Source organism: Ursus arctos, unplaced genomic scaffold (genome assembly GCF_023065955.2).
Source record: "Ursus arctos isolate Adak ecotype North America unplaced genomic scaffold, UrsArc2.0 scaffold_20, whole genome shotgun sequence".
Classification (NCBI taxonomy): Eukaryota; Metazoa; Chordata; class Mammalia; order Carnivora; family Ursidae; genus Ursus; species Ursus arctos.
In genome coordinates, this window is record NW_026622875.1 from 44,127,495 (window position 1) to 44,142,211 (window position 14,717).

The 14,717-nt window shown below is 37.8% G+C and overlaps 1 protein-coding gene across 1 annotated transcript in view; it reads left to right on the forward strand.

The window, feature by feature from the left end:
* Positions 1-14,717, forward strand: part of RBMS3 (RNA binding motif single stranded interacting protein 3) — a 632,551-nt gene that overhangs the window by 544,361 nt on the left and 73,473 nt on the right. The window contains exons 8-9 of the mRNA XM_057315983.1: positions 4,080-4,118; positions 7,787-7,833. Of these exons, the coding sequence (XP_057171966.1) occupies positions 4,080-4,118; positions 7,787-7,833 (86 nt within the window). The remainder of the gene's footprint in view (positions 1-4,079; positions 4,119-7,786; positions 7,834-14,717) is intronic.

Below are 14,717 nucleotides of genomic sequence, written 5' to 3' on the forward strand. Positions count from 1 at the left end.
AAACAGAAGTGCCTACATAAAATATGGTAATGTTTTCTTGTCTCTTTTATGATTATCCATCAAGGCTTAATTTAACTTTGGTTTTAATGAGAAACTCAGACTGGAGCTTTGAAAATTTTAGCCAGCTGCATCACACCTTTCCTTCTGTTTCCCTTTTGAAGATGATTTCTTTGTGCAGCCATTGGCTTTCTCAGCCATCCAGCCTTAATTCTGTCTGCATCTTTTTTGTCTTGTCCTTCTTTATTGCTATATAAGGGAGAAATTCTCTGCTTGACTAGAATGCTTTAGTAAAAGCCAAGAAGGACAAATACTATGATGACATAGTGTATAAACAACAGCATGATTCCCCTTGATGTTCTTTCCCCAAACATAGAGAGGTGAATTTTCTCTATTCGCTGCCTCTTTGCTATTTTTTTAAAGTGATAAATCCCCTGCATTTCATTTGCTTGATTTCTGACACACCCCTGAAGATGTCAAGATGACCTTTCACGCTCTTCTCTGCACTCTAAGTCGGTAACTTGGATAAGAGGGGCCTCCAGGTTCTCTGGGTGCCTCTAATTTCTCCTAGGCTCATGATTTGGTTCAGATATACTGGCTTCCCTGCTTCATTGGGAAGGTCTCTTAGCAATCCCAACCCCTCCCCCATTTCTACTCACCTGGCAAGGACTGGGATATTTTCTTTATCACAAGAGCCATCCTCACCGCACGATGGTGTGGCTGATGGGTTGGAATGGATGCCAAGGGATATTCGTAAACACACAAACCAGAAATGATAACTTGAAAAAAGACACTGACCATACATTCAATTTACTAATTTAACTTCGCAATGGAGTGTGGAATTGAGTTTGAGACCAAGATTCAGGAATCACTGAAATGTAAGTAATAGTTGGGATCAGAAAGTGACTGTCATCACAGTACAGAAGGAGAGAAGAGGAAGGCAAACCCGGGCTCTGAGCACCAGCAGGCATCTCAAAGGCTGGGGTTGGGGGGCGGGCAAGTGATATCAAAGGAGAAATTGCTCTCTGAGGTCAGAAGAAAACTAGGCTCACAGAATCCAAGGGAAAGGAATGTTGAAAAAAGAAGAAAATCACTGGTCAAATGATGCAAACTAATCAAATATGATTTGAAATAAATGTCTTCCTTAGATTTAGAAGTTAGGAAAATTAGGTCGTGTGGTATGAGCCATTGCACAGTTTGGGGGCATATTTTACAGAACAATTAACAGGTCATTTCTGTTTTATCCCAGGACCAGGCAGTCTAATCTCTCTTTGGTAGACTTTGGCAATGTCCTCATCTGCAGTCTCATTTGTCCCTCATCGCAGTCTCATTTGTCCCTCATCTTCTCTTTAGAAGAGGGACTGGCTGCCCATAGCCCAGCTGCACGTAGCCCTTGTGCAGGTGAGAGCAGACACGTACTTATATGGTTGACTGCCTCTGCCTGGGGAAACACACCATTCACTAATCACCTGACCATGGCAGAGCCATTGCTGGCAAAACCCTACCACTAGCCACATTTTCTCACATCCCCTTTCAGCAAGTGCTACAATACCCTGCCTGCAAATTTGCCCTGAGCATATTGTTTCCTAGAATTAGTCCTTTTTTTTTTTTTTCAAGAAAGAGATTTAAAATCCTTTCTTAGGCCAAAACACCTTACTTGGTATTGAACATTTTGTGGTTTTCTGGCAATTTCTATTTGTTCCTCTGAATATCTTGGTTATTCACACTTCTGCTATCACCTATGAAATCCTGAGTTTTTCAGCCAGTATGGCCGTTTGGACTTATGAATTCTTCCTAGCTTCCATCACTAGATTCCGTGTATCATTAACCCCGAATTTGCAGGATTTATTCTTAACCTCCTGCCCATTCTCACGTTGATCCTTCTGGCTGTAGCAATTCCCGTTCCATCCCAGATCTTCTGTACTCTACTGACCTAGCGAAGCTAAATGCTTCCTGACATTTTCAAGCTTACTCCTGAATCAGGCCTCTCTTCTATAGTACTTTTACAAATGATATGCTTTTTGTTTTTCCTCCTGAATTTAAAAATTAAAAACAATTCCTTGAAGATATAAGGTACTGCTTTAAATTAAAGGGATTTACCCTGTTATAAAAGTAATTCTAATTACACACAACTTAAGAAAGTTTGGAAAAATATATGAAAGCAAAAAATAATATATAGTTATAATGTGCTAATATTTTGACATTTAACATTGTTGAAATTATTTTCTTATTCTATTTTTAGAGATTTTTTTTAACTTTTCACAATTTGTATTTTTTTGACCCATATCCTACACATAATTTTGTATCAGGATTTCTTCACTAAAGGACATGTTTTCTAAAGAGAAATACTGGGAAATAAATATAAACAAAGTTAAGTGAGGTTTCGCTACAGTAGCAGGACATAAACATTTATAACACATTATAATTTTCCAGCCCTCTTACCCATATCACCTCTAAAGTCATCTTATTTTATTTATGGAGTTTTTAACTATAACCTGCTAACAGTTATAAATATTGTTAAAATTGGCTGCAAGAAATAAACTCTTTCAAGATAATATCCAGAAAATTACATTATCCTTTTCGTCTTTAGTTTCCTGAGCTCATCTTGTACTAATTCAGTACATAATATTTCCTGAAATATATAATATTTGTTCTGTATGTGCTAAAGTGTTGCCTTAAATGACTGTATAAAATTGGAAATTCTTCTGATTATTCATTTTTACTCATAGAATTATGATGCATCATCCGTCAGGGCAGAATTTAGAAAAACGAGAAATGTTACACTAAAACATCGATATGTCTCAATTTCCCAGGAATTACAGTGTAGATCTGTCTGTGTAAAGTTTATTGCCTCAAACTCTATGGTCCCCGTTTACATGACAGTATAAAAACAGTTTCAAAAATGATAAATCAATTCTATCAGCCTATCTTCTCTTTGGCTTTTTATAGTCAGTGATGCTCGCTCCTCCAATAAGACCAAGCATTTCAGTCCAGAAGATCTTTCTTTTTTTTTTTTAAAGATTTTATTTATTTGACAGAGATAGAGACAGCCAGCGGGAGAGGGAACACAAACAGGGGAAGTGGGAGAGGAAGAAGCAGGCTCCCAGCGGAGGAGCCTGATGTGGGGCTTGATCCCATAACGCCGGGATCACGCCCTGAGCCGAAGGCAGACGCTTAACCGCTTTGCCACCCAGGCGCCCCCAGAAGATCTTTCTGAAGTGTAAATGCCTACCCCCCACCTAGCACATTTTAAGCAGTATTTTCATGATCACTACCTCTTCATTTAACCTATTAATCATTTAATATTATGAATATCAAATATCTAGGTCCTAAGACAAACAGATGTGTCTCAGTGAAAATCCTGTATCTATCGAAAATAGATACCTTAATTACTCCAGTAAATTGTGTTTTAAAATTTCTTCTAAAATATTTAGCTCTTATAGTATAGATTCTGTCTGGGAGGACTAGAAATACCCTATTATAGCTGAAAAACTAAGCAAAAACTCAGCTGCTGCTGGAAAATGGCAAAAATGCCCCCTTTTGTTTTAAGTAAATTGCAAATGCTTCCAATACTCAAATAATGTAAACTTGAAAAATGGAAAATATTTGTGAATCTAATAAGCTCCTTTGAAAGAGAGAGACAGGATTAAACATCACTTTCCTACATATGTGGTGTGACATTTTTGTTTTGTTCCAAGTTATTTTACTTTTTGTGTGACTCTGGAGTTTGTAAACATGCCATAAAATTTGGTAATTACATAATGATGATTTCACGGTTCTCATTTAGTATAAAGGTGGCTAGACAGGGCAGCAAAATTGATTTTCTTTTTTACCTTTGCAGAAAGAAACAAAAGGAAATTGAATGCAAAATCTGCATTAAGACTATATTAGAATTATAACTCAACAATCTGTTACACATGGAATGAAAACCAGGTGCAGCCAAGTATTAGTTATTGTGCTACAATATTCAGCCAGTGGGTTAAGTTCAAACAACCCTTTGTTTAACCCATGCCTTGTTTTGTTACCCATAATGCTCCAAACGCGTATGACCTGAAACTATCTCTTGTCTCCTCTTGCCAAAGGTACTCAGAGGCAGGACTCTCCCTAGGCAAAATCATGAAGTAGGTGCATCTTGTGTTAATCCCCTACCCTTTCGCAATGATAATCTCACCTTAGATTCTCTCCACCTTCGTGTCCCCAAGTGCCTACTCCAGTTGCGTATTGCTCTGGATTTACCCTGTTTTCCAGAGGGTTCATGTTGTTTCTTGCTGCCTAATCCCTCTTTGACTGTATAATTTTCCTGCTCAAAAAATGCTCAGTGGCTTCCCCAGAGGAGCCAGGCAATCAAGGTTCTCCCTCCTTTTCTTTTGAGTCTTAACTCCCACTGCCCCTGCCCCACAATATTCTACTGCAAGTGAATCACTCACCTTGCCCTTTTTATGTCTATGTCTTTTCCATGCTCTTCCTTTTGTCTGGGCTGGCCTCCATCTCTCATCTCCATCTATGGAAATTCTAATCATCTTTCAAGGTTCCACTCATCTCTATGTCCCCACGTGGCTTCCCTGATCATCCCCAGCCTCTCTCCTCTACACCTCATCTATACCACTCATATGGCACTTACCACATGCTGCTTTGTATTATAATATTTATGTATGTGTCTTGTCTCCAGGCACTGTGCTGGGTGCTTTATAAACGTAATCTCATTTAAATTTCACAACAATCCGATGAGGTAGGTATTGCTTAATCATTTAGCAGTTGAAGAACCAAGGTTCAAACAGGTTAAACAATTTGCCCAAGGTCACACTGCTAGAACGGAACAGAGCTAAGACTTGAACCCAGGTCCAAAACATATATTCCTTCCACAAAACCATATTGCCATCTATTTAGTTCTTTACATCTTCTGAAAGATGGAATAGAAGTTTAAGATGAAGGAAGAAGCCAACTTAGGCTTTCTGATTATCACATGCATATTCAACAAAAAGGTAGAGTTTATTGATAGTTACTATGTTCCTAGCTAGGGCTGATTTGTTAACCATAATCCAGAAGGAATTCAAGTAAAATGTGAAAGAAAAAAATCCTTACCTAAAGTTGTCAGAACAAATAAACATGGCATAAGAAGAGAATGTTCAAGATAATTGATAATTCGAGAAAGGCTAACTAGCATATGTCTCTGGGCACTATTGGAAAATAAGTGCAAAGAAAAGAAGAAAACATGAGGTTGACGAGGAAAGGCTTCCTGTAAGTCCCCTAGGATTTAAACAATCTGTGGTGGTTAGGAGGCTGAAGGTATGATTTCATCCTAAACCTCTCACCAACAAACAATATCTCTGTTGAGTATAAAGCCCATTTTTTCCTTCCACCTCTGTTGTGACATCTTGAATAAGTTAGGAGAAAGAAGATGAGCATTTCTAAGACAGAAGTCTCATCCCCAATGGACAAATTTTACAACTGCCGTCTCCAGTAGCCAGCCATAACCATGGATTATGAGCTGTACCCTGGACAGTTCCATTCTGGGGAGTTTTCAGCCTAGAGCCAGCCTTGCATCAGTCACATGACAGAGGACTCATCTTGGGAAGATTTTAGACTTAGAATCTCTTTGTGTGTGTGTGTGTGTGAGTGTATGCATGTGTCTGTATTTTAAAGATTTTATTTATTTATTTGAAAGAGAGAGAGAGGGGCAGAGGGAGAGGGAGAGAGTCTCAAGCAGACTCCACACTGAGCATAAGCCCCATGCAGAGCTCAGTGTCATGACACTGAGATCATGACCTGAGCTGAAACCAAGAGTTGGACCCTTAACCGAGTGGGACAACCAGGCACCCCAGGATCTCTTTGTGTTTTCGCACCACTACCGTTGCTTCTCATTTTCCAATCCCCCAGCTTGTCATATTATCAGTTGCATATTTCTTTAACATGAGTGAGATGCAGTTATCATTAATGTGTTTTCAGTACACCTCTATTACCTTCTGACAGTCATCTCAACTTTGCTTGCAAACTCCCTTCCAATTTATGTATGCTCCCAGTATGCCAATTCCATTCATATATGGCTCTATACTCTTGCTCTTTGTACCAATCTTAATAACAATTTTAAAACTGTTCAGGAAAAATAATGCATGTAATCTAAGCTTCAATATAGCAGGGCATACTGGACTTCAAGCCCTATCTTGGAAAGCCTGAAAATTTCCATTTCAGTCATGTGTGAAATCTGAGGAATTCAATGAGCCCAACAGGAAAACTGCCTTCCCCTACACTCAAACTCAAAGCACAAAAGCTCCTTTTTCTTTTCTATAAAGTTTTAATGATTTTTCTTGTCTTCTACAAAAGTCCTCAAAGCTAATTCTTTTTTTTTTCTTTTGAAATAATTATAGATTCATGGGAAATTGCAAGAGAAATGTACAAGGAGGCCCTGTGTACCCTTCACCCCATTTCTCCCAATTATTATATATATTTTTTAAAGATTTTATTTATTTATTTGACAGAGAGAGAGACAGCCAGAGAGAGAGGGAATACAAGCAGGGGGAGTAGGAGAGGAAGAAGTAGGCTCCCAGCAGAGGAGCCTGACGCAGGGCTTGATCCCATAACGCTGGGATCACGCACTGAGCCGAAGGCAGACGCTTAACGACTGAGCCACCCAGGCGCTCCCCAATTATTATATCTTAATATAATTATAGCGCACTATCACGGCCAGGAAATCGACATTGGTCTAATTCACTTTTGAATTTCAAAAAAGAAAGAAAAATGACAACCTAGTGAGTTTTGAATTTCATTCTAAATTCTGTTTCTATTTACAAGCAGTAACCAGACCGACACTGTTGGAAACAAAAGGTGGTATGCCCATATGCCCACAGAGAACTTTCTCCCGCATTGCTGATGATCAAGTCTCATGCAGACCCTAGGTCAGTGTCATAGGTGGTGGAAAGGAGCCACAGAAAACGTGAGCTGGGATCTGATTCCGCCTCCAAATGTGTGACCTTGAGCAAGTCACTTGACCTCTCCATCTTCAGTGTCTTCATCTATAAAACGGAGAAACTATTTCTCCTGCCTACTTCAAAGGGTTGTTGTGAGGATCAAATGGGATGATGTGTATGAAGGAGGAGGTAGGCTGTGAATTAACAGTCATGAAGTTTATTATTCTTTTCTGAAACTACTGCCTGTTACAGAAGTTTAGTTTTTCAAAGGTGATTTTATTCTTAGAAAAAGAACAAACCCACCTACTTGTTAGCTACAAGGCCTAGAATTTCCATTATGTGTAAATGACCCTGCCTTTCTACCACTCTTAGTAGGACAGGTACCGGCAATATATGGGACAAGTGCTCTGTGAATCATTATCTGCACACCCCGAGGCATACGATCTATTTTAAAATAAATATTTCTCAACATTTTCTTCTGAAAGGTCGAATGCATTTTAAGTAGTTTTTATTTTTATCCTGACCACAGGATTTATTCTTGCTTTTTTTTTTCAGCTGTGAGACGTATAATAGGTGCTCTTGACAATAGTGAGAAATTATAAGGATACCAGATTAGACAGCGGATGGTTTATGAAGTAGAAATGGAAATCATCCAAACTGCATTGTTCCTTGGTTTGTCTGGATATATAATATAAACTCTTAACTCACTGGTGGATTCTGATGTGTGGGTAGTAAAAATGCTAGTCTTGGCAGTAAGGGTGGAAAAATGTATAGGATAAAATAAACTTAAATCAAAGATAAAAGTATTTGTGTGAAGTGAATGTTTTGGACACCAAAATAAAAGTGTTAAGATTTGTTTTCTCCTCTTTCCTCCCTGTATACAGGCTGGCATGGCTCTGACCTATGACCCCACAGCCGCCATACAGAATGGGTAAGTAGACCACATTTTCTCTATTTTAATTGCTAAGGTATCTTTGATCTCTGGCATCAGTGCTGAAGGAAAATGTTCAAAAATGTCTTTCTTTTGTTTTAAATCCTTAAACAGAAACTTTAAACCAAACATTTCCTGCCATTGTACTTTTCTTCTTCCCATGTGTGACTCTGACTTCACAGCATCTTCCATGTCCTCTATTCCCACATGATCTCTACCCACATTATGTCTCCCTCCCTCATGCTCCCTTTCTCCTTCCCTTAGAAAAAGTAAGGAGTAGGACGTAAAGAGGGAGCATAGATAGAGCTAGGCTGGAAGACGTATCTGTGTGTCTCTGGGATAAGAGTGTTGCCCTGCTGGTAATTCTGGACTTTAGCTTTCAATTATTTTAGTGTTTTCCCAGTTCATTTAAACACAAATAATGCTTTTGCTGTTTTCTTCTGGCTATCAGGGAAGGGCATTGGACAGAGTCAAGTTAGAAACTTTGTGATTGTGTCTTCTCTCTTTATTTTATTTATTTATTTATTTGTTTGTTTGTTTGTTTGTTTATTTATTTATTTATTTTTCTGGAGTGGAGGAGCAAAGAGAGGCAGGGGAGAGAATCTTAAGCAGGCTCCATGCCCGGCACAGAGCCCAATGTAGGGCTCAATCTCACAATGCTGACATCAGGACCTGAGCCCAAATCAAGAGTCAGACGCTTGACCAACTGAACCACTCAGACACCCATCACTCTTTGTTTTAATAAGCATCTGGAAATTTATAGTCTCTTACTTAGAATAAGTCACACAGCTTAGGATTCTTCCTTTGAGAAACAAGACTTATACTACATGACCTGACTTCTCAAAAATTCTGTGATTCTGAGTATCTTTGGTTGAAACTCTTTTCTCAGTTTCCAGTCCCTTCTCTTTGCTGTGACTGTCCTGCAATTGACAATAATTATTCTTTGGTTGGTTGGTTATTTTATTTTCACAGCCTTCCATCTTGGATTTCTCCATGGCTTTCAGTTTTCTATTTACAGTCTCATTAAAGAATCAATCAGAATGAAGACCTCATTTAAGATCAATGTAGAGGGATAAAAAGATGCAAACTCTCTTTTCTATTTGTTCAGCTGCCTCTAAAGAAAATCTGTGGGATAGTGGAAATATTTAAATATCTCCTATTCTTAGAGTTATTCATTAAGGCAATGATTTATTCATTCGTTCAAAAAACATCCAATGAGTCTGCCAAGCACTTTGCTATGCTCTACAGATTTAAAAAACATTATATGAGACAGGATCTTTGCCTTCAAGGAACTCATAGTCTACCCTTCCATAAAAGAGTAAACGTGGATGGTAGCCTAGAGAAGGAGTCTAGTCCTTTCTCCCTTGTTGATTAAAACTTCTCTCCAGGGCAAAAATTAAGGATTTATCCAGTAAGCGTGTTCTTATTTCCAATAAGGCACTATAAACTTGGTGGGTAACAAGAAGGAAAGAAATGGAGAATAAAGTCCTCAAGAATCACACTGTATAGTTGGGGAAATATATAATTAACTCAAAAGGTATGGAACAAGGCATTATATGCTAATTATATGCTTAATATTTCAGTCTAAAGCCATTTAGGCCATAAACTCCAGCTCTCTGTGTTCTCTCTTTGACAACATTCTTAATGATAAAATTGGTCATTAAGACATATTCCCTCTATTTTTGAACTATATCTTCACCTCAGCTCTTGCTCCTTGCCACTGGTTGAGTTTATTCAGTCACCTTTCCTACCTGTACTGACCTTTTACCTGTCTCTAATATAGCTTTCCTCCAAAACAGTTTTACATTGTTTTTTGAATATAGGTAGTTAGATAGATAGATAGATGTAATCATAGTAATCATCTCCCTCTCTGTCTGGTTTAAAGTATTAGGTAGACTTTCCCAACTACAGAACAAAACTCAGACTTTCCAAGAATGGCACACACACACACACACACACACACACACACACAATAATAATAACACTCCATGACTTGGTTCCTGAAAATCATATGAACCTTCAGTGAACCTTCTCAGAACATCCCATGACACTTTACACTTCTGTGTCTTGTGTCTCATGGAATTCTCTCTGCCTAGAGAGAATGGTGATTTTTTTCCCCTTCCTTCTTTCCTCTCTCTCTTTCCTTCTTTATGTCATTTTTTTAAAATACTGCTCTCCTTTAAAGGACACAGTCAAGTGATTCCAGGCAGAGGTAGTTACCCAATCAGTCATAAGAGAAACAGTATAAGCAGTGGCTAAGAGTGCATACTCCAGAATCAGCCTGCCAATATGCACATCCAAATTCTGTTATTCACCAGACATGGGCAAGTTGTTCGTGCTTTAGTTTGCTCCTCTGTGAAATGGAGATGACAGCAAGACTTTGCAAGGATTAAAGGAACTCTGTATGGTACAATGTAATCGTCAGTGTAGTATTGATGTTATTGTTGCACTGTATCTCTAGGTACCATGATACGTTTGACAGTCCATTTATCATGTAGCTATTGACACCATATTTATTTCCCTGCTGGGCTATTAACAGTGAAGGCAAGTTCCGTGCTTTATTCATCTTTATAGACTGTTTAACCCAGTATTGTAAATGCTAAATCAGATATAGGAAATGTAACCAATGATATCTTCTTGGCCCCAACAAATTGCCATTAGAGAAACCATTCCTCTTCTCAGCATCAATTTACTCTGTCCCCATGTAACACTTTAATCTGCTTCTCTTTAAGTATATAGCCTTCAGTTTCACCCAAAGTATCCAAACTGCCCATGAATTTATTACATCTTGAGTTAAGAATGGAGTTTTAGAAAGCTCAGACTGTCCATTGTGTTGTTGGTAACAAGAAGATAGAAATTTTATATATTGAAATGAAAAGAATAGGAAGATTGTAATGAATTAAAGTTACTCATTTGATACCTCTTCATAGAGATGATTTTAAATATGTGTTGTTCATCTTTGGTTTTCATGTCTTGTACGGTAACATTTTAATAATAGGAAATACTAGAACAATAATTTCTAAGCCTGTAAAATGTCAAGATAACCACAAATATTTTCTCAACATACTGTCCCTTGGGTTAACATTAACATGTGCATCTTGGAGGTGTGGAAGCTGATTTAGAAAACTTACTCAGCATATTAAGGGATCTAACATGAATGTCCAGAATAGAGTATGCTACTCCCTATTCACATTGCTGTATTCGATCTAGCAAGCACCGTAATGCAGGCAGCAATAACCTAACAGAGTGAGAAATGTTTATTGATCTAGGAAAGTAACTGGTCTCATTTTACATAGACCAATCAGTATCCGAAGATACCGTTATAACTCACTCTAATCCAGTTAATATTCTTAAACATTGCTTAATGCTCACTGAATTCAATTCAACATTTTTTTTTCTTTTGAATATCTATCTATTCCACTGTTTAAAATCATTTTGGTGATGCAAATTTAAAAAGGAAAAATTTGGTATCATATCAGAGACAATGAACATGCACACGATTCTAATATGAGATACAGTGCAAATAATATTGCGGAGGAAGCACGAAGTACTATGAGATCTATGTATATATTAACTTTTATTTGTGTAAAATCTTCCTGAAAGAATACAAAAGAAATGATACAGTAGTTCTCTGAGGAGGGCCAACCAAGTACTGCAAAGTAGGGGAGAGAGGGAGACTTATTTTTCACTGTTTATATTTTTATATTCTTTTCAAAAAGAAAAGTAAAGAAAATTCATATCATAGGACCACAAAGAAAAATCATCTGTGTTCTAATGAAGGGTTAGAAAGGCTTATTGATGGAGCACTGACATGAACATTTCCTCTTGGAGATGCCCCACATCATAGCTAAAGAACACATTTTATGACCCCGTGGTTTCCCGTAAGTGTACTAAGCTCCAGGGTTTTCTGAGTATGTGGCTAGGTTGTAGCTAGTAGCTTAAATTGTGTCAAGAGTTAAATATGTTCTGAATCCCATAGCCTCTTCATTAATACAGCAACATGAAATTGAAATAAATACTCCCAAATTGAGCTCAACTTTAACTAATGAAGAACAAACATTTATAAATACCAACCGTGGTGAATCTATCCTGTTTGAACTTGGACAGTAGAAAATGTCAGTTCTGTCATCTGCTTGAATCTATCCAAATTATTGCTCTCGAAAAAATTAGTTCATTGTTGCATCTATCTAAGGCTTTGAAGTTTATAGTGAAGAAGTGTCTGGATCACAATGGAAAAATGAAACCTTAGTACTTTTTACTCTAGGCTAACTTACAAGCATAAAAATGCCTATTCTTCTTTCAGAACTGTCTGCCATAAGTCTACAAGTTGTTATTACTACTGCCCTATTGCTTTTTTAGCAGTCCAATATGAAATTCCATCCCTTTCAAATCTGAGTGTGGGAGGTGGGAAATAATCACTCCCCATGTTCAAAATCTCATCTTTCCGGTGCCCTTTTCAGTAAGAGCTGCTGTGTAAAAGCCTATTGGATTGTTTTATTTGAATAAAATGTATTCTTGGGAGGGACGTGGAAAAAAAATGTTTTCTATAGCACTGGTTTGCCAGCTGTTATATATGGGTATTTGATATTAAGTGATACAGAAACCTTATCTTATTACACTAGGAGAGGAATCTAACGTGAAGGATACGGTGGTATTACAATAAAAATGACCAATAACTTATTAATCTTGTGCTATAGTGTTACCCTGAGGATAGCGTTCGTGGTTCTGACTCTAACAATTTGCCTGTGGACGTGAAAGACGAGCCGGTCCTGTTGATTTCAGTGTGCAAATAGGATTTTGTGTGGTTTTCTTCAGTAAAAAACATTCTACCCTGGGGTTATTGATATATTCATGTTATTTTTATTGTCAGTGAAATAAGATTTCACCATATTACTCCTGACTGCCAAATCCCCTGAAGATGACTTTCCTGCAGACAAAATCACGTCCTATTAGTGACCCAGACTTGCATATTCTGAATTTCTGGAGCCCACTTGCTTTAAGGGCCAGAGAGCCAAGTAACTCTTTGCATTCCTTAAAAATATTAAGGTTTTCAAAGGCCAGCTTAGAGTTCTATAGATAGATTATACTTAGTTAACTCTCTTAACCAGTGTGGCCTTTGGTATTTTGTTCAAATGAAATCTCTCCAGAAGCAGCTAGTTCATATTCCTAAGACAAAGTTTCTCATCCTCAACACTTTGACATTTTGGACCAGATCAGTCTTCATGTGGGAGCTGCCCTGTGCATTGTAGAATGTTTAGCAAAATCCCAGACCTCTATCCACTAGATGCCATTAACAGCCCCCACACACACTTGTGACAACCAAAAATATCTCCAGATCCTGCCACAAAATATTCCCTGAGGAACAAAATCACTTCTAGTTCAGGACCACTGGACAGAGTATAAAAGGAACACTTATCATACACATAATGTTATGTGAATTTTAGCAAAAAAAATGTGTGTGTGTGTGTGTGTGTGTGTGTGTGTGTGTGTGTGTGTGCATCTTAAAAGAATAAACTATTCCCAGGAAAATGGTTTAAGAATTCATTCCCAGTTTTCTATAATAGCATTTTCAAGGCGTAATGCATATATTATGAGATATAAAAACATAAAGTCACATATTTAGAATTACCTTAGCTTTGTTATTATGGCTAAAATGTTCTGTCAATTTTCACTTTCCTGTTTCCCAATAATACTTATTCCTAAAGCATCTATTTGGATGTTTGTTTGTTTTTTAACGTCATTGCCATGTGGTAATGTTTTTAAACCCTAACAGATACATGGCAGGGACTGAGAAGGAGTGGAGAGATTGGGAAACTCACCCTACCGTTCTCTCTCATAGAGCCTGGCCTGGTACATTTTCTTTAGATATGGTTACCTCTAAGCCTCAGATGCAACAAGCAGTGTTTCTTGTCATGGTTTAAGCAAGGGTTTCCCTGTAAATTCACCCAGTTTAAGTTTGGGCTTGGGAAGAGCTTATTTCAGAATACCAGAATTAGGGGATCAAGATGGTGTGCTGAGTCTCTTCTTGCCAGTACATTTTCCATTCTAAATAATTCTCTGACTTGAGTGGCAGTATTGGAACTTGCCGGCAAAGATGAAATATCATTCTTGTGTGATATATAGGATTAGAGCAGATAGAAAAAAATGCATTAAAATTTCCCCCAAGGGTTCCCTTTGTATCAGTTTAGTTGGCTAGTTTCTTTATGTTTCTTCTCCCTGTTTTCCCCATAAAATTCCCTGTAAACTCTGCCTGTCAATCCAATCCTTGGTGCCTTCACTTTTAATACTTCTGTTTGTACATTTTACAAAGTACACCAGCCACGCTCAAGTGAGATGCATGATTCACTCTATTGGTGGGACAGGCTGAAACTGGATTTCTAACAGAAGTTAAACCACCGCATGGTGAATGAAAAAGACTGTGGAGTGATCGTGGAATAGCCGTGGGTGGAATGGGGTCATTATGAGCCCCAAATTAGTCTTTTTGTTCACTTCCTCATAAATAAGATCTGTCAAGGATAAGACCTAAAGGGAATTTTTAAAAGCAAATCATGATTTTTGTAGAAAAGGACTCTTTTCCCTAGTTGCTAGTACTATCACATGCTTAGAAATCAAGTATTGATTAAGCTTCCACTGAACATTTACTAACATGTAATGTTGGCCTCTCTTTGGGTTCTTGCCTGTCAGCTTTCTACTGATTCAGGAACCCATCTTCTATGCTCCCACCATCTTGGCATTAGCCATCTTATGCTGAAATCACTACTTATTTCCCTAAGCTTCTTTGCATTCATTCATTCATTCATTCAACCTATGGTTCTTAAGTATCTGTTATTTCCTAGTCTCTATTCTAGGCAACAAAGCCAGTGTGTCCTCAACATTGTCAAAGC